The sequence below is a fragment of the Peromyscus leucopus genome, chromosome 8b (genome assembly GCF_004664715.2).
Source record: "Peromyscus leucopus breed LL Stock chromosome 8b, UCI_PerLeu_2.1, whole genome shotgun sequence".
NCBI classification, from domain to species: Eukaryota; Metazoa; Chordata; class Mammalia; order Rodentia; family Cricetidae; genus Peromyscus; species Peromyscus leucopus.
In genome coordinates, this window is record NC_051086.1 from 71,412,077 (window position 1) to 71,434,704 (window position 22,628).

Consider the following 22,628-nt stretch of genomic DNA (forward strand, 5'->3'; position numbering starts at 1 on the left):
TCACTCCCTGTTGCAACTCGATAAGCGCTTCGCTAGTCTCTTCATGGCTGTCTGCATCTCCTGGTTCCTGAGGGTGTAGATCATGGGGTTGAGCATGGGCGTCATGACTGTGTGGCTGATGGACACAGCCTTGTCCATGGGGAAGGGAGTGAAGGGCCGGGCATACAGGTAAATGCTTGGAATGAAGATCATAGACACCACGATGATGTGGGTGGTGCAGGTGGAAGCCACTTTCCTCCTGGCCTCTCCTGAGTGCGACCTCAGCATCACCAGGATGACCAAGTAGGAAATGAGAAGGAGAAAGAACCAGATGACATCCAGCATCCCACTGTTGGAGATCATGAGGAACTCCAGGAGGGAGGTGTCCATGCAGGCAAGTCTCAGCACTTGGGGGACATCACAGTAGAAGTTATCCAGGACATTGGGGCCACAGAAGGGCAGTGGCAGCATCAGCGACAGCTGGACAATGGAATGGACAAAGCCTCCGACCCATGCTGTCACCACCAATCCCATACAGAGCTGAGTATTCATGATGGTGACATAGTGGAGGGGCCGGGAGATGGCCACGAGGCGATCATAAGCCATCACTGAGAGGAAGAAGACCATGGCCCCTCCCAGAAAGTGGAAGAAGAAGACCTGGGCCATGCAGCCTCGGTAAGAGATGGTCTTCCTCTCAGAGAGAAAGTCCATCAGCATCTTGGGGGCAGTGACTGAGGAGAAGCAGAGGTCTATGACAGCGAGATTGCGGAGCAGGAAGTACATAGGTGTGTGGAGCCTGGAGTCTGAGGTCACTGTGACTATGATGAGGAGGTTTCCCACCACAGTCGTGCTGTAGACAAACAAGAACACCAGAAACAACAAGAGCTGAAGTTCATGAGTCTGTGAGAGTCCCAGGAAGATGAACTCTGACACCCAAGTGAGGTTCCCTGGTTCCATGGTGTCTTGTGCACACACTTCCAGGAAATGGTTGACGGATACAAATGCATGAAGTGACTCCTTGCCCTTTGAGTATGCAGGGGTTCAGACTGAATTGTTCAAGTCTGTAAGAAGCACATCCTCATGTGACAACCCTGATACCACCTGCTGGCTTGTCTCTGAAGAGTCCGTAAGTGGGTGTTGGTACACATTCAGGAGATAGTGTTTTCGTTTTGCATTTGTGTGCTTGGTTTCTTGAGACAGGGTGTCACTATGTGTCTCAGACTGTCATCAAACTCAAGATCCTCCAGTCTCAGCCTCTCCAACACTAAGCTGATAGTTGTGCGGTACCATGCCAAGTTCACGAACTGCCTTAAAGTCAGGCAGTTGAGTCAGCAGCCTGCCTGTCCAAATCTGCACAGCAGTGGGGAGACACTCAGTGAGACTCTCTCGAGTCAATTTCAAGTTTTATTTTCCTTGAGATTACACCAAAAGTGGGTGACTTGTTTTATTCGGATCCCGATTGGCACATCAGTAAAGTGGGAACAATAGCAAGGAAATAGTTTCATTTTTTCCTCATTTTCTGTGGACTAAATAGAGAGGCACACGTGAAGTCGCTGTAACCATGCCTGGAGCAGCATGCAGTACTCATTGTGGAGTGTCCCAGTCCCTCCAGCCTCCCCTACACCAGTGTCTTGATGCATTTACCACACCCAGTATTGACAGACCCTTCATGGTGCTAGGGCTTCCTCCTCGACTCAATCATACAGTCCTGGGAACAAAGGTTTGGCTCACAAATAAATAATGTTCCCAGCACCACCCAGGACCTGACAATAGAAAGTGCTTAACCCGGAGCTGTTTCCAGGGGCAGGGTGAACACATAGTTATAGGATGTGCAGTTTCTTGTTGTCTTAGGGTGACTACTGCTGTGATGGAACACAGTGACCAAAAGCAACTTGGGGAGGAAAGGGTTTATTTCACTCACACTTCCATATTACAGTTCATCACCAAAAGCAGTGAGGGCAGGACCTCAGGCAGGGCAGGAACCTGCAGGCAGGAGCTGATGCAGAGGCCGTGGAGAGGGGCTGCTTACTGTGTGCTCCCCATGGCTTGCTCAGTCTGTTTTCTTAGAGACTCCAGGACCACCAGCCCAGGGATGGCACCACAGACAATGGTCTGGACCCTTCTCCATCACTCACTAATTAAGAAAATGTCCTGCAGCCAGATCTTATGGAGGCATTCCCTCAAGTGAGGTTCCCTCCTGTCGGATGACACTAGCTTGTGTCGAGTTGACGTAAAACTAGCCAGCACACTTGTCAAGTAATCACTGGACATAGTTGGAACCCAAGCCTATCTGGCTACTTGGTCTCAGAAGCCTCTTAATTGGTGAGGTTCCATAGGACATATATGCAGGCAAGAGTGAGCTGTGGTTGAGGGGTTCATGAAAGGGAGGCACAGGTGGTGACCCCTGTTGGAATCAGGCTCCAAGAGCTCTTCTGGAAGCATATTGAACTTAGCAGACATGAAATCTTAGGCTAGAGGAAAGAGGAAGTTACTGACTAGAAGAAATGAGAATAGATGAAGTGAAGGGAGACAGCAAGAAAGAAGTGAGGTACTAGAGCAGGTGAAGGAAGAAAATAGAATTGTTAGGGTTGAAGAGAGACCAGGAGGGGAAGTCAAGAGGGGCAAACACAGTGACCAAGTGAGGGCAAGGGGTCTCCCACCTTCCTGCCCTATCTCAAGCTCCCCCATTCTTTCTCCTATGGCTTGTTAGGATCTATGAGCTGCTGGATTCCATTATCTTTCTCCTCATTCTTCACGTTCCTGTGTTCTTCCGCTCCTGTCTCCATTCACACAGCAGCCTGGGAGAACTTTTGAATGGGGATGTGGTCAGGCTCCTTCCTTGTCATAACACTGAATGGCCATCTAGTGCTCACAGCTTCAAGCTCCAACTCTTAGAAGCTGCACACATTTCTGCACATAGAAACTGCAAAGAATAAAAGGCTGCTCATGTGAGAGCAACTCCCCATCAGCGTTCCATGTGAGGCTATAGAGGTCACCTCCATATACCACACCTTTGTAATTAGTGTCCCTGTCACCCAAGAACCAACAGCCACCTAAGCAATTCACAGTTTCTACACATACCATCTATTCAACTAAATGTGTATCTTCGGTAAGAACTCCTGTTTCCTTAATTAACTTTTGTTAGGAATCCAACCTAGGAACCCAGGCGCACCTTCTCTCTGGCTCCTTGCCCTGCATCCCCCACAAGAACTAATTCTTCATCTACCCAGCCCCCAACCATACTTTATAAGCATCCCTGGGACAACACTGATCATTTTTCCTGTTACCTTGTGAACCAGATTGAAAATCCAGTAACAGCACCCATGATAGCAACTCTGATTTAGAAGTTGCTCAGACATCTTCCAGCTTCACATAATTGTTTCAAGTGACCTGCTCTGGAGACTGTATGGAGATTGTGTGATGGTTTTGCCCATCTTTCTGTCTTTTGCTCTCAGTATCCTCCCTCCCAACAGCAGGGTCGAGTCTAAGCTGAGCTGTTCCATGTGTAACCCAGAACACCTGTTTTTAACATCACACTCGCCATGCCTGCTCTCTCCCCTCACACTTCAGGCTCACTCTAGGCAAGCCTGTGCTACTCATTTATTCTTACCTACTGGGGAGTGTTTGCAAGGCTCTTCTAACAGCTGACCTGCGTGCAGGAAAGCAAACTCCTCTCTGTCACCTTACTTCAGTCCAGCATGAGACTTCACAGCCTACATCTTCTTGGAGGTCCTTTGCTGAGGCTTCAGCTTTCCAGTCCTTGGCCATCCCTCATGTGGGCTACATGTGTGGGACCCTAGAGGCACAGGGAATATCCCAGGGGGAACCTATTGGACAGAGCTCAGGAGGCAGAGCTGGGCTCATTACCACTGGGGCCTGTGCAGCCATGGGACTTGTTAAAAAGTTTCTGTATGTCTCAAAACACATGTTCTTTAAGAGGTCATCCTTGGTGGCTCTATATACGAAGAATATTGAAAATTTTAGAGATTCTCTTGATGTAGGGTTTGCAGTCTGAGATCCAAAAAGACAAGGTCTTCGATGGAGGCTGGAGAGACGGCTCAGTGGTTAAGACAGTGTACTGCTCTTAAAGAGGACCCGAGTTCAGTTCCTAACGCCCATATCAGGTGGCTCACAACCACCTGTAACTCCAGCTCCAGAGAATTTGCTACCTCTTCTTCCTGTGGGCACCTTACTCATGCACACTTGCACAGGCATAGGCACAGCGCACGCGCATGTGCACGCACACACGCGCACGCACTTTGAAAATTTTAAACTATGTGATATCTATGACATAGTTCCCTCCAAACTCAGGGCACAGAAAGCAGAATTCTACCTTTTAGTGAGAAGAAGGTGAGGCAATATTTGAGGAGGCTCATTGAATCAAAGAAGCTGACCGGGTCAGCTAAGAAAAATATCACATGCCACAAGCCCTCATGCTGACCTGTAAGACACTTTTCTTGCTCTTCTTCTTGCTTTCTTCTTCTGCTACTTTCTTAAAACATCATTCCAATCTTGTTTCACAAGTTTGTACTACAGTTTTTAAGTTCCCCATCCTATGCCTCTGTCAGAGTGGCATTAATATTCTACTCTATTACACCATGGTTTAGTAGATCCTCATCTTAGTGTATTCAATCTGCTACAATGGGGTAGCATGGGCTGAGTGACTTGTAAGCAACAGCCACAAGTGGAAGAAAATAGCCAGACAGCTATGCAGATTCCTCCAAGACTCAGAGAACAGCAAGAGGGGGAAGAAAGAATGTAAGAGCTGGAAGAGGAGGTGTCCTGTCAGGTAGCTACTTCTGATCGAATCCGTTCCGGCAGAAGACTGGGAAAACTGACTGAATTCACAAGGCTCCTCCCAGGGTTATACACACGCAGGACACTGTTTCTGGGGAAAAGAAGACTCAGCCAGAAGCTGTTTTCACAAGTTGTCCCCCATCCCTGGGTGAGTCTATCAGTTCTGTGGTCACCTATGTCCCTGTGAGAAATCCTAATGAAGCCGTTGTTCACCAAGTTAGACTCTGATGCAATTCTTCCTTTGGTCTATCTTGGTGCTCTGTCTGAACTGAACAGAGATTTGTACACATCTTGTCACATGACATCCCTTGTCTCCCAAGCCACCAGGTTTTGATTTGACTTCAACCCATGAATTTGGAGAGAAAACAAAAATGTAATCAGTAACAGTTTCTATGAGGAGAAATTGGGGAAATTTATAGTGGAAAGATCTTTAATATTTTTTTTTACAGCTTCAAGTCCAATTTTCAAAGTAAAAAGTTCAATTAAAAACATTTATTTAAGGTGAGCGTGGTGGTGCATGCCTTTAATCCCAGCGCTTGGAAGACAGAAATAGGAGGATCTCTGTGAGTTCAAGGCCAGCCTAGTCTACATAGCAAGTTCCAGGATAGCAAGAACTACATAGAAAGACCCAATCTTAAAACACACACACACACACACACACACACACACACACACACACACACACACACACTCAGGAGGGGGTGAGGCTGGAAGAGTTTAAGTTGTATTCTCTTCCTTGAACTGCCACTGGTTTCCTGAAGTTTCTTCTTTCTCCAGTTTCTCATTTTTTGTTTTGTTGTGCTTTAGCGTCTTTTATGGTGGAAGACTTCTTCATCTGCCTGATGATCTGTGCTTAATATCACTATTTGAACTCAAACCACTCACAAGCTCACAAGATGCGGGGTGTGATCAGGGATTGGAGATTGTCAGTTGTTTTGTGAGAAGCCCCCTTAGCGATGCTTTGCGACTGTACGCCTGGATTTTTTTTTTTTTTTGTCTCTCTAAATAAAACACTCTGTTAGCACCCACATCACAGACTTCTGTGGTAGCAGAGTGAAGACTAGGAAGGAGACCCTCCCTCGGCCTGTATGAGCAGCTGGCCTTAGGTTTCCCCCATCCTCTCAGCCTCCCATGCTCTGTATTGGCCTCACCCCACATTTGAGTTGGTGACCCATGTTTATGGTAGCGTTTTCTTCTCATGGTCGGAGCTTCTTAGTCAAGACAATTGTGTCTCTTCCTGTTGTCTTGGGTACCACATGCAGACACTGTTGTTTGACCTGGAAGGAAGGCTAGATGTTCCCCATTCCTTTTTATACAGACTGAGGTGACCACAGTGCTGACCAATGAAAATTCTACTGAGGTAGTTCTAGGGAATTGTCTCCCCAACACACACACACACACACATGTACACATGCACGCACACACGCACATGCACACACATACACATGCACACACACAGGCACAAAGAAAAAATCATTTTCATGCTTTTTCCTTTAATTTTATCTTGCTAAATGGCTCAACTGTGAAGATGTGATATCTGGAGCTCTGGCAGCCACATTCAGCATGAGAGGGGAGGTAAGGCATCACCAAGAAGACAACATGGAGCATTTTTGATCTGCTGAAAGTACTTGTCCTCGGGTCTTCTGTCGGAACAGCAGTTTCCTCCTTACCTGAGAAGCTGCCATTAGCTTAGTCAGCTGCTGGCCGACAAAGGCATCTCATTGATACAGAGTTCAGAGGAGACAGGCAATGTTTTCTGGACAAATCACGACCCCACACACCCCAGTGCAAAAGTGTCACACAGTAAGCACCACACCTTGGGGGGGGGGGTTGTCATACTAGAGTGAAGACAGAAAGAAGATTTGTCCAGGAGGTGAAGTCAGGAAACTGTGGTCAGGAGGACCAGGGCTCCTGGAGAAGAGGTGATCCAGAGGATGTGAACAGTATCACAAGACATTTGAAAGACTTTAATGTGAAGTGAGAATCTGGATGAGATGTCACAGATCACACCAGTTAATGGCCCTCCACCTCTCTAGCCTAAATTTTGACTGTGACTATGGATAAATGTGTGAGGAAGAAACAGGGAGGAAGAGATAGAGACAGGACCCACTCGGGGCTGCCATCATGGTGCAGAGACACCAGGAGCAGCCTGTGACTTCTGTGTCTTAGTTGGAAAGATGCTGGAGGAAAGCAGGGGGGGGGGGGGGGGGGACTCCTGCATTGTGCTTTTCATGCTGCATCAATTACAAAATGATGTTCCTCGTCGTCGGGGAGACACAGAGACTAAGCCCAGAGAAAGTCGGGGGGGGGGGGGGGGGGTGCTAGGATGCAGGGGAATGGAGAGGTCACTGCTGTGCCAGATACAGTTCAAGGCACGTGGAGGTTTGCAGAGAAATGTTCTTCACCCTTGGCCCCCCAGGAGCGCTCACTCCAGGGTGGGGATTTATACCTTCTGGCATTGAAGCTAGACTCAGTGGAACCACATCCTGCTACCACTTTCTCTGACTGTGAGCAAGTCACTGTGCTCTGGTTGTTCTTGTTTGTAAAATTATTATAAAGAATGGTAACATGTCATGTTTCTGAGGACAAATGGGATAGATACAGGTGTGAGAGTCCCTAACACGGTTCCTAATGCAGGAGTGAGCTATCGAGGACTATTCGCGTGATCCCACTTGAGCTTTGTGAGGGCTTTCCTTAGCGTCTACCAGCAATCATGTCAGTTCAGGGAGATTCGCCATTTGAAGTCACCCTGTTTAACATTCACTCCCGGTGGTTAATGGTTAGGTTCTTCGCTAATCTCTTCATGGCTGTCTGCATCTCCTGGTTCCTGAGGGTGTAGATCATAGGGTTGAGCATGGGGGTCAAGACTGTGTAGCTGATGGACACAGCCTTGTCCAAGGGAAAGGGACTGAATGGCCGAGAATAGATATAGATGCAGGGAATGAAGATCATAGACACCACGATGATGTGGGTGGTGCAGGTGGAAGCCGCCTTCCTCCTGGCCTGGCCTGAGTGCGACCTCAGCATCACCAGGATGACAGTGTAGGAGATGAGAAGGAGGAGGAACCAGATGAGGACCAGCATCCCACTGTTGGAGATCATGAGGAACTCCAGGAGGGAGGTGTCCGTGCAGGCGAGTCTCAGCACTTGGGGGACATCACAATAGAAGTTATCCAGGACATTGGGGCCACAGAAGGGCAGTGGGAGCATCAGCGACAGCTGGACAATGGAATGGGCAAAGCCTCCTACCCAGGCAGCCACCACCAGCCCCACGCACAGCCTGGTGTTCATGATGGAGACGTAGTGGAGGGGCCGGGAGATGGCTATGTAGCGGTCATAGGCCATCACAGAGAGGAAGAAGACAGTCCCACCTCCCAAAAAGTGGAAGAAGAAGATCTGGGCCATGCAGCCTTGGTAGGAGATGGTCTTCTTCTCAGAGAGAAAGTCCACCAGCATCTTTGGGCAGGTGACTGAGGAGAAGCAGAGGTCTATGACAGCAAGATTGCGGAGCAGGAAGTACATAGGTGTGTGGAGCCTGGAGTCTGAGGTCACTGTGACTATGATGAGGAGGTTTCCCACCACAGTCATGCTGTAGACAAACAAGAACACCAGAAACAAGAAGAGCTGAAGCTCACGACTCTGTGAGAACCCTGCCAGGATGAATTCTGACACCCATGTGAGGTTGTTCTGGTCCATAGTGTCTTCTCCATGCATATAGAGGAAACAGATGAAAGACATGGATACCTGAATATCTCCCTGCCCCTTTCAGCATCCCAGTGGCTCAGGTCCCTAGGAAGGGCATCCTTATGTGAAGACCATGACATCACTTGCCACCTTGGCTCCTTGGAGTTGAGTGGCTGCTGCCATATACATTCATAGATACTGATTTTGTTGTATCTGTCTGTTTGAGACAAGGTGTCACTATGTAAGCCCAGGCAGGCCTCAAACTCAAGATCCTCTGTCTCAGAATCCTGAGTCCTCGTGAGATCTCTTAAAGTCACCCAGAAGAACCTGTGACCTTCCTTCCCATGACTGACAGAGTGACAGGACAACGTTCAGAATGAGACACCCTGGAGCAAATTTCAGGTCTTTATCTCCCTTAAGCTCTGACTAAGAACAATGAACTTACTTGGCTAAGATCTCAGCTTCTCTGTGTATAGAGTATGAAGAAAAAGGTTTTCTTAGCTAGGTGTGGTGGTGCAAGCCTACAGTCCTAGCATTCAAGAGGCAGAGGCGGGAGGATCAGGAATTCTTGGTCATTCTTGTCTACATAGGGTATAAGAGACCAGCCTGAGCTACATGTCACCCAGTCTTTAAGTGGGGTGGGGGAGCTTTCTTTACTGGCTTTTCTGGGGGACTGGAGAGGATGCCACCTTTGAAGTTCGTGTGTCTGCACTAACGAGCAGGGTTCGCCGGCTCTGGGTATCCCAATCTGCTCTCCTCCTCCCTCATTCCAGGCTTTACATTTTGTGCAAGTTTTCAGCATGTAACACAACAGGATGGCAACAGTTCTTTCACAGTCTATTGTTTTTCCCCAAAAATTCAATCACAAGGGTCTGGAGACACAGGTCTGAATTTCACGATTAATCTGCTCCCAGCAGTGCACAGGCTGGGTGTAGGCAGTACTTAATGAGGCTCTGCTGGAGGTGGCCAGGCACGTGAATAGTTACAAAGATGTGCAGTCGTATGCCCAGGACCACTACACAACGGGAGACCTGAAGTATCCAGTTTCTTCCCACTCTCCTAACCAGGTAAGGCTCTGGTGCAGGCAAAGGGGAGCTGGGGGTAAAAAGTCCTTGAGACTAAGAGGAGGAGGAGGACGCTCAGAGCTCTTCCAGGAGGAGATCGATTTTATTACATGCTACAAATCTAAGGAGAGAGAAAGAGTTGAATGAAAAAGAATTGGAATCAATGAGGCCAAAGAAAATTCCAAGGAAGAGAAATGGGAAATAAAGCAGGTTAATGGGGGGCAAAGGAAACGTCAGGTTAGGGAAACATTTGTCTTAGAAACAGAAAGTCAGAAAGCAAGAAGATGGACAGGGTGCAGGCAAAGGGTCTTCTCACCTTCCTGTCCAGTCTAAAGCTCCCCCATCCTCTCCCCTCTGACCAATTGCAATCCATGAGCTGCTGGATTCCATTATCTCTCTCCTCATTCTTCACATTCCTGTGTTCTTCCGCTCCTGTCTCCATTCACACAGCAGCCTGGGAGAACTTTCTGAATGGGGATGTGGTCAGGCTCCTTCCTTGTCATAACACTGAATGACCATCTAGTGCTCACAGCTTCAAGCTCCAACTCTTAGAAGCTGCACACATTTCTGCACATAGAAACTGCAAAGAATAAAAGGCTGCTCATGTGAGAGCATCTCCCCATCAGCATTCCATGTGAGGCTATAGAGGTCACCTCCATATACCACACCTTTGTAATTAGTGTCCCTGTCACCCAAGAACCAACAGCCACCTAAGCAATTCACAGTTTCTACACATACCATCTATTCAACTAAACGTGTATCTTCAGTAAGAACTCCTGTTTCCTTAATTAACTTTTGTTAGGAATCCAACCTAGGAACCCAGGTGCACCTTCTCTCTGGCTCCTTGCCCTGCATCCCCCGAAAGAACTAATTCTTCATCTACCCGGCCCCCAACCATACTTTATAAGCATCCCTGAGACAACACTGATTATTTTTTGTTACCTCATGAACTGGATTGAAAATCCAGTAACAGCACCCATGACAGCAACTCTGATTTAGAAGTTGCTCAGACATCTTCCAGCTTCACATAATTGTTTCAAGTGACCTGCTCTGGAGACTGTGTGTGGAGATCTTGTGATGGTTTTGCCCATCTTTCTATCTTTTGATCTCAGCATCTTCCCTCCCAACAGCAGGATCGAGTCTAAGCTGAGCTGTTCCATGTGTAACCCGGAACACCTGTTTTTAACATCACACCCGCCATGCCTGCTCTCTCCCCTCACACTTCAGGCTCACTCTAGGCAAGCCTGTGCTACTCATTTATTCTTACCTACTGGGGAGTGTTTGCAAGGCTCTTCTAACAGCTGACCTGTGTGCAGGAAAGCAAACTCCTCTCTCTCACCTTACTTCAGTCCAGCATGAGACTTCACAGCCTACATCTTCTTGGAGGTCCTTTGCTGAGGCTTCAGCTTTCCTGTCCTTGGCCATCCCTCATGTGGGCTACATGTGTGGGACCCTAGAGGCACAGGGAATATCCCAGGGGGAACCTATTGGACAGGGCTCAGGAGGCAGAGCTGGGCTCATTACTACTGGGGCCTGTGCAGCCATGGGACTTGTTAAAAAGTTTCTGTATGTCTCAAAACATACTTCTCTTATTTTTTTTTTTTTCAGATTCTCCCTTGAGGACCCAAAGCACCAAGAAGAGGGACAATTTTAGAGGGTTTTGTTTTGTGCTTCAGGGTTTTCTGTCCACTATCTTAAAAGATAAGGTCTTAGACAGGGGCTGGAGAGGTGGCTTAGCGGTTAAGAGCACTTGGTGATCTTGGAGAGGATCCAGGTTCAAGTCTCAGCACCCACAATCTGGCTCACTATCACCTGTAACCCCAGCTTCAGGGACTCTGAAACCCTCTTACACACTCCACCTCTCTTTTCTGCCCTCTGTGGATGCCAGGCATGCACGTGGTGCACATGCAGGTGAAAATTTATACACATACATATAAAAGTAAAATACTCTCTAATGCCTACAGAAACAGACTGAGGGTTCTCCTAGAACTTATTTCTATTCTGTTCTGCTCTGGTCCTCTTTCTTAGACTAGTGGTTTTACCCTTGAAAGGATCACTCAGAGGGCTTGTTAGTGAACAGATTGGTACGCCCAAACGAACCTTTCTGATCTGGTGGATCAATGGCAAAACCAGGAATCTGTGTTTGTAGAAGGTTCTCAGCTGATACAGGCTGACCTGTTCCGGGGACCAGACACTGGCTGGCTCATCAATACAATGCACAGATCTATCACCACCATCAAGGTAACTGGTAGACCTTCCTTCCTTCCTTCTTTCTCTCTTTCCTTCCTTCCTTTTTTTCTTTTAAACTGAATTGAAATAGGTCTAGGTAAAATCGTAGGTGGGAAATTGCTTGTATACTATAGCAGGACCTTAAAACCTAATAAATCTTGTCCTTCACTTTGCCAAACAGATTGACACCGTAGACTCACCACCCATAGCCAGTTCTATTCACACCATCTCTAAAGTGCTGGGATTCTTTGCATTTGAGTTATCAGTCTCTTTACATATGAGAATTATACGGGAAATCCATACGTGTTCTCATCATGAAGAGTTGATAAAATGGAGTTGACAGGCATTGTATACTTGGTGTAATGTAAAAACTGTGTGGCATCTAAGAGTTCTCCCCAGACTCCAGGGGAAGGACAATCGTGCCTTCCTATAGTGTCCTAGAATTCCTGCATGTCTCCTTCATGGTTCTCTTAGAATGAACATTTCCATTGTCTGAGTGATCCAGTTCCTCTCCCTGTCCTTAGGACCTGACAGTTTCTCTCCCACTCTGTCCCAACCTACTGCTGAGGCTCCCCATTGAGCCTCACTCTGATTCAGGGTTTGACTTACTGAATTGTTCATTTCAAGCTGTACTTCAGTTTGGCTTTTCTTCAGAGATTCTATCTCTTATTAAATTACTGTGGTGATATATTTGTAATCTAAGAAATAAAGCTTGCCTGAAGATCAGAGGACAGAGCCAGCCACAGAGTTAGCCAAGGAGGACAGTGGTGGTGGTGGTGGTGGTGGTGGTGGTGGTGGTGGTGGTGGTGGCACAAGCCTTTAATCCCAGCATGAGGAAGGTTGAGGCAGGATGTGATATGGCTGGGCTGAGAAAGGACTGTAAGGCGGGAGGAGACAGGAACTAGGCCCTTTCAGCTGAGGACTCAGAGGCATTCAGTCTGAGGATTCGTGGAGACAGGATCTTCTCTTTTCGGCTGAGGAGTTGGTGAGGTGAGAAGTGGCTGTGGCTTGTTTCCTCTGATCTTTCAGCATTGACCCCAATATCTGGCTCTGGGTTTTTACTATAAGACTATTTAGGATTCATGTAACATCTAGTGCCAACAACTTTTGGGACACGAATTCACGAAAAAGCCTCTTGCCTGTGGCTTTGCAGCCACTGGCTCAGGCTGGAGCTGCATGCGGCTGAAGTCTCCACCCCACCTGGGCCCTGCTGCTAGGTTTTGTTGCAGCCTCTCTGCAGCAGACCCCAGTGGGTTTGGGCCTCTAAAAACCACAGAAGTTAGCTGCTTTTCCACACTCCTCTGTGCAGACAGCTGACTCCACAGTCAGGGCCAGGCTCAGGCTCCAAACATGCCGGAATTAGCTGCTGTCATACATTCCTGTGCAGACTGCTGGCTCTTTGGCTTCTCCCCTGTCCGGGTGGGGTCATGGCTTTCTCTGAGCCCCCTCCTCGGGCTGCTGCCACGCCATCGTCTGAATCGTCATCATCAGCAGATTTGGTGAGTCAATTGGGATTGCTTTTTTCTTTTTCCTTTCTTTTTTCTTTTTTGGTTTTTCGAGACAGGGTTTCTCTGTGTAGCTTTGCGCCTTTTCTGGATCTCACTCTGCAGACCAGGCTGGCCTCAAACTCACAGAGATCCGCCTGGCTCTGCCTCCCGAGTGCTGGGATTAAAGGCGTGCGCCGCCGCCGCCGCCGCCGCCGCCGCCGCCGCCGCCGCCGCCGCCACCACCACCACCACCCAGCAAATTTTTTACTCCCTTCGCCCCCACCCCCCAGCTGAGGACCGAACCCAGGGCCTTGTGCTTCCTAGGCAAGCGCTCTACCACTGAGCTAAATCCCCAGCCCTTGGGATTTCTTAAATGGAGAAATTAGTTTCAAGAGAGTTTTTTCCCTACATTAAAAAAAAAAAAGGGAAACACTATTACAATGGAAGGAGTTTGGTCTCTGATAATGCACTAGATGGTCTGAAAATGGAACAATTAAATAAGAGGATAATTAACTTACATGGGATTAAGGTAATATCAATTATGAACATTATTGGTTTGATCATTCTGATTTTATCCCTAAAAATGCTGGTTCATATAAGTGCCAAGTTGGGAGATATGAGTGCCAAGATATGTCTTAGAAAAACTTACTAAAACAGATCATGGAGATATTCAGACCCAGACAAAGGAATTTAAAGGAGAACTAATTTTAACATTGCATTATAAGGTTACAGAGAAACAGCCTAAGGCTTTCAAACAGCCAACTTTAATTTATCCAATAACCTCACAGGAACTGCCAAATGATACATATCCCCCAGACTGCGTAAGAGCTGAATGGACTCCTGTGCAAATATCAGATTTGAGGAAATTCAAAGAAGTAATAGTCTCATATGGCATGTTCTCACCATTTGTGAAGCAGATATTAAACTCCTGGTCAACTTGTAGTAGAATTATCCCTCAAGACTGGAAAGATTTGGTTACAGCAGTCTTAGAGGCTGGTCCACAATTACAATGGAGAACCTGGTGGAACGATGAGGCTAAGACCATTGAACAACAGAGTAGGGCTACAGGTACTGAAATTTGCCAAGAACAATTTATAGGGAGGGCAATTATGCTGATATACAAAGACAATCTTTATTCGATGACCACACCCTGGCTTTATGCTGCATGGCAATCTTGAATGCTTGGGACAGAATTGAAAAAGTAGAAAAGAAACCTTCACTGATTTACAAAGACTGACTTCAGCAGTAAAGAGAATGATATCAAATTCAGAAGCTAGACAAATAATAATTGAATCTCTGGCTTTTGAAAATGCCAATGCACAATGCAAAAGGGTAATTGAACCATTAAAGGCAAGATCAGCACCCTTGGAGGAATGAATCTGAGATGCAGTCAATATTGAATCTCATGACCATGATGATGCTTGGATAGGAGAGGTGATTTCCAGAGATTTGAAGAAAAATAGTAATGTCAAATGTTTCAATTGTGGGAATCAAGGTCACCTAAAAAGGGGCTGTAAACAGGGCATTCCTAGAAACTGTTTTTTTCAAGGAATAATTCCAACAGAATGCCCCTCCCTTCTGGATTATGCAGAAGGTGTGGCAAAGGCAGACACTGGACTAATGAATGCAGATCAACAAGGGGCAGACAAGGTAATCCCTTGCCTTTGCTGTCAGGAAACTCCCTGAGGGGGACTCTTGCAGGCCCCCATGTCAAATTTGGTTCAGTCATTTCCTATCATCATGGAGGAAACTCCTTCCTAGAGCAATTAAAGAACCTAATGCCTATTGTAAGAAACCATACGGCTCTGCATGATAGAACAGCTTTAGAAGAGAGAACAAAAAATCAGGAGAAGCCATAAATCAAAATTGATAGAGAGTAGATTTGGAAACTCACCAAAGTCAGGGTTAGGGAAGGGTTTTGTTTTTGTCTTTCAGGAGAATGAAGGCTAAGGAATCTGAAGACCACTGGACAAATGAGACATCTGAAGAAAAAGGACAAATCATCCAGAAAAAAATGTCCCATTAAAAGGAATAAATTGTCCTGTTGGTATATCATCTCTCCAACAGGATAAAATTTCATAAATTTTCATAAATGTTTGTTTCTGCTGTTCTCTACAGATACATAATGCAAATGGTCTTTATATAGTCCCAGTTTAATTGAAAATTAAACCTGGCTTTGGAGTTGGAGTGTGGCTTTCTCCTTCTCTAAACCCAAGCATGCTTGTTAAAGTAAAATTCAAAATCTCTGTCTCATGTCAGAAGATCCACCTGATATGGGACAGAAGAAAAACTAAAACTAAGGGACTATTCTATTGCTATTAATAATCCTTTGGTTTTATTTTGTCTCTTTAAAACTTTTTTAAGGTATGGGCTGGAGAGATGGCTCAGAGGTTAAGAGCACTGGCTGCTCCTCCAGAGGTCTTGAGTTCAATCCCCAGCAACCACATGGTGGCTCAAAACCATCAGCATTAAGATCTGGTGCCCTCTTCTGGCCTGCAGGCATACATGCAGATGTAACACTGTATATGTAATAAATAAATAAATAAATAAATAAATAAATAAATAAATAAATAAATAAATCTTTTAAAAAAATTATATATATATATATATAAAACTTTTGTCATGATATTAATAGTCATATAGAGTACTAATTCTAGAAAAAAGGGCTTCATCTAGCTTCCTGTACATGATTTCAAGTTTGAGTCTCTATCAGTTTTCTGCAGTGAACCATGACCACACCTAACAGTGACCTTCAAAGTCTCCAAAAGGATGATGGGGTCCCACAATGACAAGTCTGTCAGGACTATGATAATGCCATTAAGCTAACAAACACCACCCAAAAATCAGCTTTGAACTACAAAGTGCTCAGGACAATTTCGAAATAGCTAGCTGAGACAATCCAGCCTCACAGACTATTCTAGCCAGACTTGAGACAAGCCCCGCACTTTCTCATTATGCAGAGACTGGACAACAAATGATACAGCTGCCTCTCCCAGCACAAGACAATTAACCCAAAATTTTTCTCCTCAGGACCCCATACAGATGCTGTCACCCACCCCCAGACAGCAGGAAGTAAATTTAAGAACCCGATGCCCACATTCCCAAGAGGTGGAGTGGGTGGTTTTTGGTCATTCAGGATTCTTGTTTGAAAAAAAAGAAAAGAAAAAAGAGGATATAGATATGATTTAAAAAAAGTAGATTATTGAATCTACTCTGAAAAAACACAGGAATATAGATATAAGATAAAAAGGTAGATTATTGAATCTACTTTTTAAAATCAACTATTAGTTTTAAAATATTTTACATTGATATGAATCTTTGTATAGTGATACAAACTTGAGATTTTTTTGTTGGAATATACTGTACATATATTTTTACTCTTGTTCAAGGTATCAGACCTAAACAGCTCATTTAACAAAGTAATGCAATTTTCTAGTCCTTGAAAGTTATTATTACCAACTATTTAAGATAATAAAGAAATGTAGGTTAGTAGTTAGTCACCTATTACAATGGAACTTGTAGTAATGTTAGGTGTGTTTTCAAGGTCAAACAGAGATATACTTTAGATAGTCTTCAAACACTTCAGAGATATGCAGACTATGGCATTTAAGATTTTTTAATAACATAGATTTTTTTTTTAAATGACAATGAGACATGTCTGCTCCTGGCAGCACCAATCTACTTCAGAGATGGCGATGGACATTGAAGAAAATTCCACATTGAGTTTACTTTCTTTGTGGCAAGTTAGCCACCGGAAAAGAAAGTGCCCTTGCCTTGACTGCTGATAGTATGCTGGCTAAATGGGACAAGCAGGACACAAAAGAAAAGACTGCAGAACTTTTCCAAGACAAGGTGGGACAGCCCTTCAGAAAATCCTGCTTCACAGAAAAGTCTGTCAGATATGCTAGGCCTGTAGGTTGAAGGTGAATGTCCCAATGTTGCAGAGGAAACTTGGGTGACTGTCCAGGCAGTCAGCTGTTTCTATCATTTCTCACATATTTTGGAAATCACTTGTTTGCACTTCCTGCTTACTCAGTTAATATTATTTCCTTCTCAGATCTCTGATGGAATTGAAGACTAGATAGTTATAGTTTTCATTGTTAACAAATTCAGAAAAGAAACTCACTAAAGATGTGTAAAGTGTGTAAGTTTGAAAGACATCAAAAGACAGTTTTCAGTTGGTCATATAACTTAGAATAGAAAGTGAATTAGGTACAACACTTTGAACTTACCAAAATATGATAAATAATGGAGTATTTTCTCTGAATTTGTCAAATGTTAATGGACTAGACACTGTTAATGTAATTCTCGACTCTATATATTGTATATATTGAAAAACTATATAGTTTTTCTTATATTAGATATAACCTTCTTTTATTGCTTTAGACAAAAAGGAGAAATGTGGTGATACATTTGTAATCTAAAAAATAAAGATTGCCTGAAGATCAGAGGACAGAGCCAGCCACAGAGTAAGCCATGGAGTTAGCCACAGAAGATGGGGGGGGAGGTTGGCACACACCTTTAATTCCAGCCCTTGGAATCAAACACCTTTAATTCTGGCACTTGGGATCACACGCCTTTAATCCCAGCACTAGGAAGGTTGAGACAGGAAGTGATATGGCTGGGCAGAGGAAGGAATATAAGGCGGAAGGAGACAGGAATTAGCCCCTTTTGGCTGAGGGCTCAGAGGCATTTGGTCTGAGGATTCATGGAGACGTGGTCTTCTCTTTTCAGCTGAGGAGCTGGTGAGGTGAGAAGTGGCTGAGACTTTGCTTCCTCTGATCGTTCAGCTTTCACCCCAATATCTGACTCCAGGTTTTTATTATAAGACAGTTTAGGATTTGTGCAACAAATTAAATTTCCATATCTCAAATTGTTTTCATTATTTCATTCAAGTGTTCATTTTTTTGGGGGGGCTTCATATTAAACTTGTAGTTTTTTTTTTTTTTTTTTTTTTTTTTTTTTTTTTTTTTTTTTGGTTTTTTTGAGACAGGGTTTCTCTGTGTAGCTTTGCATCTTTCCTGGAGCTCACTTGGTAGCCCAGGCTGGCCTCGAACTCACAAAGATCCGCCTGCCTCTGCCTCCCAAGTGCTGGGATTAAAGGCGTGTGCCACCACGCCCGGCTTAAACTTGTAGTTTTATTCAGGTTTGGTTTTTAACAAATGTGTCAGGGAGAGAGCCGCAGGAAAGGGTGAAGCCCATGGAGGCAAGGCCCTCCCAGATGCCTGAGGAGGGATCGTGTCTGCTTCCCCCCTGCCCTTCTCACCACTGCTAAAGGGGCTTGGGGAAGAGACACAGGCAGGGTAGGGGGCTGGTCCCCGGCCTGTACAAGTGGTGCTTGGGGGTGAAGGACTATGGAGAACAGGCGACCAGACAAGGGAGAGCGGGATAAAGGGCACAAGACCATTTGCCAGAATCCACAGCTTTCTGATTCCAAATTGAATTAAAAAGAAAAAAAAAGGAGAGGTGGGGGACCTAAACCACAAGCAATACCCAATTCCCTTTCCCCCACCAGGGCTGTGAGGGAAGAGGCAGGTAGTAGCTTCACCAAGGCCATGGCTCCCTCATTCCTGGCCAAGGGAGCTAGGTGAAGGGCAGGGTCTCCCCGACAGTTTGAAGGGGCGAGGAAAACCAAAATAAAGCATCAAATAAATTGTATAGGAGTCCAGCCAAGGGCCCAGCCAGAGCGGAACCCAGCTGGGGGAGGGGCCTCTGTAGGCTCAGGGATGGCTGCTGCCACCACGGCCACCTTGAGGGCCAGCTATTTTACCATGGCCTTGATTGCAACAGCTGCCTCCTCTGTCATGGCAGACAGCACCGTGACCAGGATCTCTTCTCCACAGTCATGCTTCTGCTCAATCTCCTTGCCAAGGTCTCCCTCAGGCAGACAAAGGTCCTCTTGTACCTCCCCACTGTCCAGGAGCAGGGATAGGTACCCATCCTGGATGCCAATCAGCTGGAAATCATTCCTTTTAATGTTGGGGACATCCATATTATGAGTTGACGGGCAGATATCTTCATATTTCTTCCCAGTAAAAATGTCAATACCAACCAGGTGGACCTTGGCATGGCCATGCTTGCCAGTCTTCGAAGTAGACATCTCGACGATCTTACATGGCCTGCCTTTGAGCATCACAAAACCATTCTTATGTAATGCTGAGCACTGCATTGGGAAGGTGGCTGAGGGCCCTGCATCTCCTGTCTCGAAGTCCAAATCATCTGCCATTTTAAGAGGCTTTCGATGCCAACTCACCAGCTCCTCAGCCTGAAGAAGCCTGCAAGAGCGTGTCTATGTTTTTTGAAGTCTTCATTCTGGTGCTCATTTATATCCTCTTCAAGTTCCTTGGGCACCTGTATTATTGGTTTAAGGTCATTGTCTTGTGTGATATCTAAGCTGCTGTTTGTCAAGGCACATTACTGCGGGAGCACTTATTTTTCAAAGAAACCTTTTTTTTTTGATTGCTCATGTTGCTTGTACCTTTGCAGTGAAACCAAGTCATCAGAAGATGTTTCTTGGAATGGCTATCTGGTCTCACCTTGGTTGAGTAGGGATTTGGATCTGTTTGTTGTCAGGTTATGGGACAACAGGATGGTACTGGGAGCTCATTTTTTGGGCAACACATTGTTAATATACAAATGGGGTATCAGACAGTCCTGACTCAGCTAGGTGAAGCTTCTGAACCCCAGGTCAGACCTTCTGTGGAGTTAGAATATTCTCACTGCTGATCCTTGGAGTCTGTGGACAGCTCACCAGGTCCTGCAATTAGTCCTTTGGTGACAGGCTTTAGAGAGTATCTTGTCAGGTGTAGGTGTTGCTACCTGGGGAGGTGCATATGACTCTTAATCTTCAGGGATAGGTATTGTAGGTGGAGGGGTGCCAAAAGTTGGGGGTCCTTACGTGGGGGAAGGAGGAGAGTGTGGGAGAAGCAATGCTCAGGTAGGCAGCGGATCGGGGCAGGATCACACATTTCAATGTGAAGAATATGAGTGAGTTTGTGAGAAAAGCTTGTGGAATGCTACTCTGATCATCTAAGATAAATACGGTATTTTACAAACCGTATTTCTAATTTCTGTGAATTTTTCTCCTTTTCCAATTGAACCTTTCTAAAGTGGCATCCTGATTCCCTTTCATGAATTTGTGAATATTAATTATAGTAAATATGGTACAGTAGCCATCCCAGGCTCTGACCGCGTCAGTGTTACTGACCTACCAACGTTACATGAGAAGTTCTCAAGATGCCTCTTAGTGTGATTGGTCTGCTGCAGCAGTGCCCCATAGGCTGGATCATAGTATGGAATATAAACGTGTTTCTCACAGCTCTTGTGGTGGGAAAACTCTGAGGTCAAGGTGCTGCAGGACTAGAGGACTTAGAAGGCTGGCTCTGTGGCTTATAGGCAGCTGACTTTTCCCTGTGTTCTCACATGGGGGGAAGCGGGTGGCTCTCTGGGGTCTCCTTTATAAGGACACTAGTCACATTCATATTATGAGGTAACCTACTCACCTAACAAAGACCCCACAACACACAAAACATCAGATTTTGGTTTCAGCACATAACTTTGTGGGGTCAGCAAACATTCAGTCTATAGCAGTTCCCATGGGAAAAAAAAATTGGGCACAATTTATAATAGAGCTCTTCATTACTCCTTATAGAGGCAAATACAATTGCTTCAAAATAAAGGGTTCGGTTAGGACCATTTTTAAAGCTGTATTATTTTGTTTTCTGTGGTGATATTTTGTTTGTGCTCTCACAAATCAAGCTTGCCTGGAGATCAGAGTGTGGAGCTAACCACTAGAGGCCAGGCAGCGGTGGCACACACACCTTTAGTGGAGAGAGGAAGTGATAAGGCAGGGTGGAAACAGGAGCTCAGCCCTTTCAGTCTGGGGATTTGGTAGAGCTTCTCACAAGCCTCTCTAGTGGCCGACTCCTTTACTTCTCTGCTCGTTCAGCATTTATGCCGATATCGGACTCCGGGTTTTTATTGTTAAGACCAATTAGGATTCACGCTAGATCTGGCGCCCAATGCGGGGCATGAAAAAGCCACCTGCCTGTGACTTTGCAGTCACCAGCACAGGCCAGAGCTGCATGCAGCCGAGTCACTACCCCACTGGCTACGGTTCTGTGGCATCCTATCTGCAGAAAAAAACTCCATAGGCTTTTGGGCTGCAAAAACCACAGGAGTTAGCAGCGTTCACACATTTCCCCATGCAGATAGATGGCTGGCTTTTTGGCTTCCTCTTTCCGCCCTGCTTTTCTTGATGTTTCTTTTCTTTTTTTTTTTTTTTTGTTTATTGTTGTTGTTGTTTGGTTTTATTTTGACACAGGGTCTCTCTAAGTAGCCCTGGATGTCCTAGAACTCACTAAGTAGACCAGACTGACCTCAAATTCACCAAGATCTAGTTGGCTCCAGATTGTTGAAATAAAGGGATGTGCCACCACACCCAACTTGTTTTCCCCCTACTTTCTTACTTTAGTATCTGTCTTTTATTAGGGTGAGTTTTCTTCATCTGTCTTGTGGTCTGTGGTTAAACATTAGTATTTCAAACTGAAACACTCAGACGTTTGCTGGAAGCTCTGTGTGTGAGCAGGGCTTGGCACATGGAGCTCTTCCCAGTTCATCAGACCAGGCATTTTCTCAGAAGCTTTCTTAATGATAATTTGGAATGAATGATAGAATCCTGGAAACTGACCCTCTGGGCTTTTAGTGTCTCTAAATAAAATTCTTCAGGGTTGGTAATGTAGCTCCATTGGCAGATTGTTTGTCTAGTAGGCATGAAGCCTAGGTTTAATCCCTCATACCTTATAAACCAAGTATGATGGTCTATGTCTATAATCCAAGCACTCTGGAGGTAGAAGCAGGAGGATAGAAGTGTAAGGTTATCCTTAGGTACATAGAAAGTTTCATGTCCTTCTAGAACACATGAGCTCCTGATGATGATGGTGATGATGATGGTGAAGATGATGATGGTAATGATGATGATGGTGGTGATAATGTCTATGGTAATGATGGCAATAATGATGATGGTGATGATGATAATGATAGTGATGATGATGATAATGATGATAATGATTTGATGGTGATGATGATGGTAACGATGGATGACGATGATAGTGATGAGGATGATGATACCATAATATCTTTCTGATGTCCCGTTAGGGCTCTAATATAGGACTTCTGCAGTAGCAGAGTGAAGACTAGGAGGGAGACCCTCCCTCGGCCCGTATGAGCAGCTGACCTTGGGTTTCCCTGGTCCTCTCAGCTTCCCATGCTATGTGTTAGCTTCACCGGGCATTTGAGTTGGTTACCCATGTTTAAGGTAGCGTTTTCTTCTCATAGTCAGGACTTCTTAGTCAAGACAATTGTGTCTCTTCCTGTTGTCTTGGGTACC

The 22,628-nt window shown here is 45.4% G+C and overlaps 3 protein-coding genes across 3 annotated transcripts; all 3 read right to left on the reverse strand.

Moving 5' to 3' along the window:
* On the reverse strand, positions 1-936 carry LOC114699233 (olfactory receptor 4D2). Its single transcript, XM_028878188.1, has one exon. It carries the CDS (start codon positions 934-936, stop codon positions 1-3), a length of 936 nt encoding a protein of 311 aa, XP_028734021.1.
* A 6,600-nt stretch (positions 937-7,536) lies between these two features.
* Positions 7,537-8,472, reverse strand: LOC114699231 (olfactory receptor 4D1-like). Its single transcript, XM_028878187.1, has one exon. The coding sequence runs from the start codon at positions 8,470-8,472 to the stop codon at positions 7,537-7,539; it is 936 nt and encodes a 311-aa protein (XP_028734020.1).
* Positions 8,473-19,001: 10,529 nt separating this feature from the next.
* On the reverse strand, positions 19,002-19,472 carry LOC114699230 (eukaryotic translation initiation factor 5A-1-like). Its single transcript, XM_028878186.2, has one exon. The coding sequence runs from the start codon at positions 19,464-19,466 to the stop codon at positions 19,002-19,004; it is 465 nt and encodes a 154-aa protein (XP_028734019.1). The 5' UTR covers positions 19,467-19,472.
* Positions 19,473-22,628: the final 3,156 nt, after the last annotated feature.

Coding starts and splice junctions, on each gene's coding strand:
- LOC114699233 (XM_028878188.1), bottom strand. CDS start 936: ATGGAACCAGGGAACCTCACTTGGGTGTCAGAGTTCATCTTCCTGGGA.
- LOC114699231 (XM_028878187.1), bottom strand. CDS start 8,472: ATGGACCAGAACAACCTCACATGGGTGTCAGAATTCATCCTGGCAGGG.
- LOC114699230 (XM_028878186.2), bottom strand. CDS start 19,466: ATGGCAGATGATTTGGACTTCGAGACAGGAGATGCAGGGCCCTCAGCC.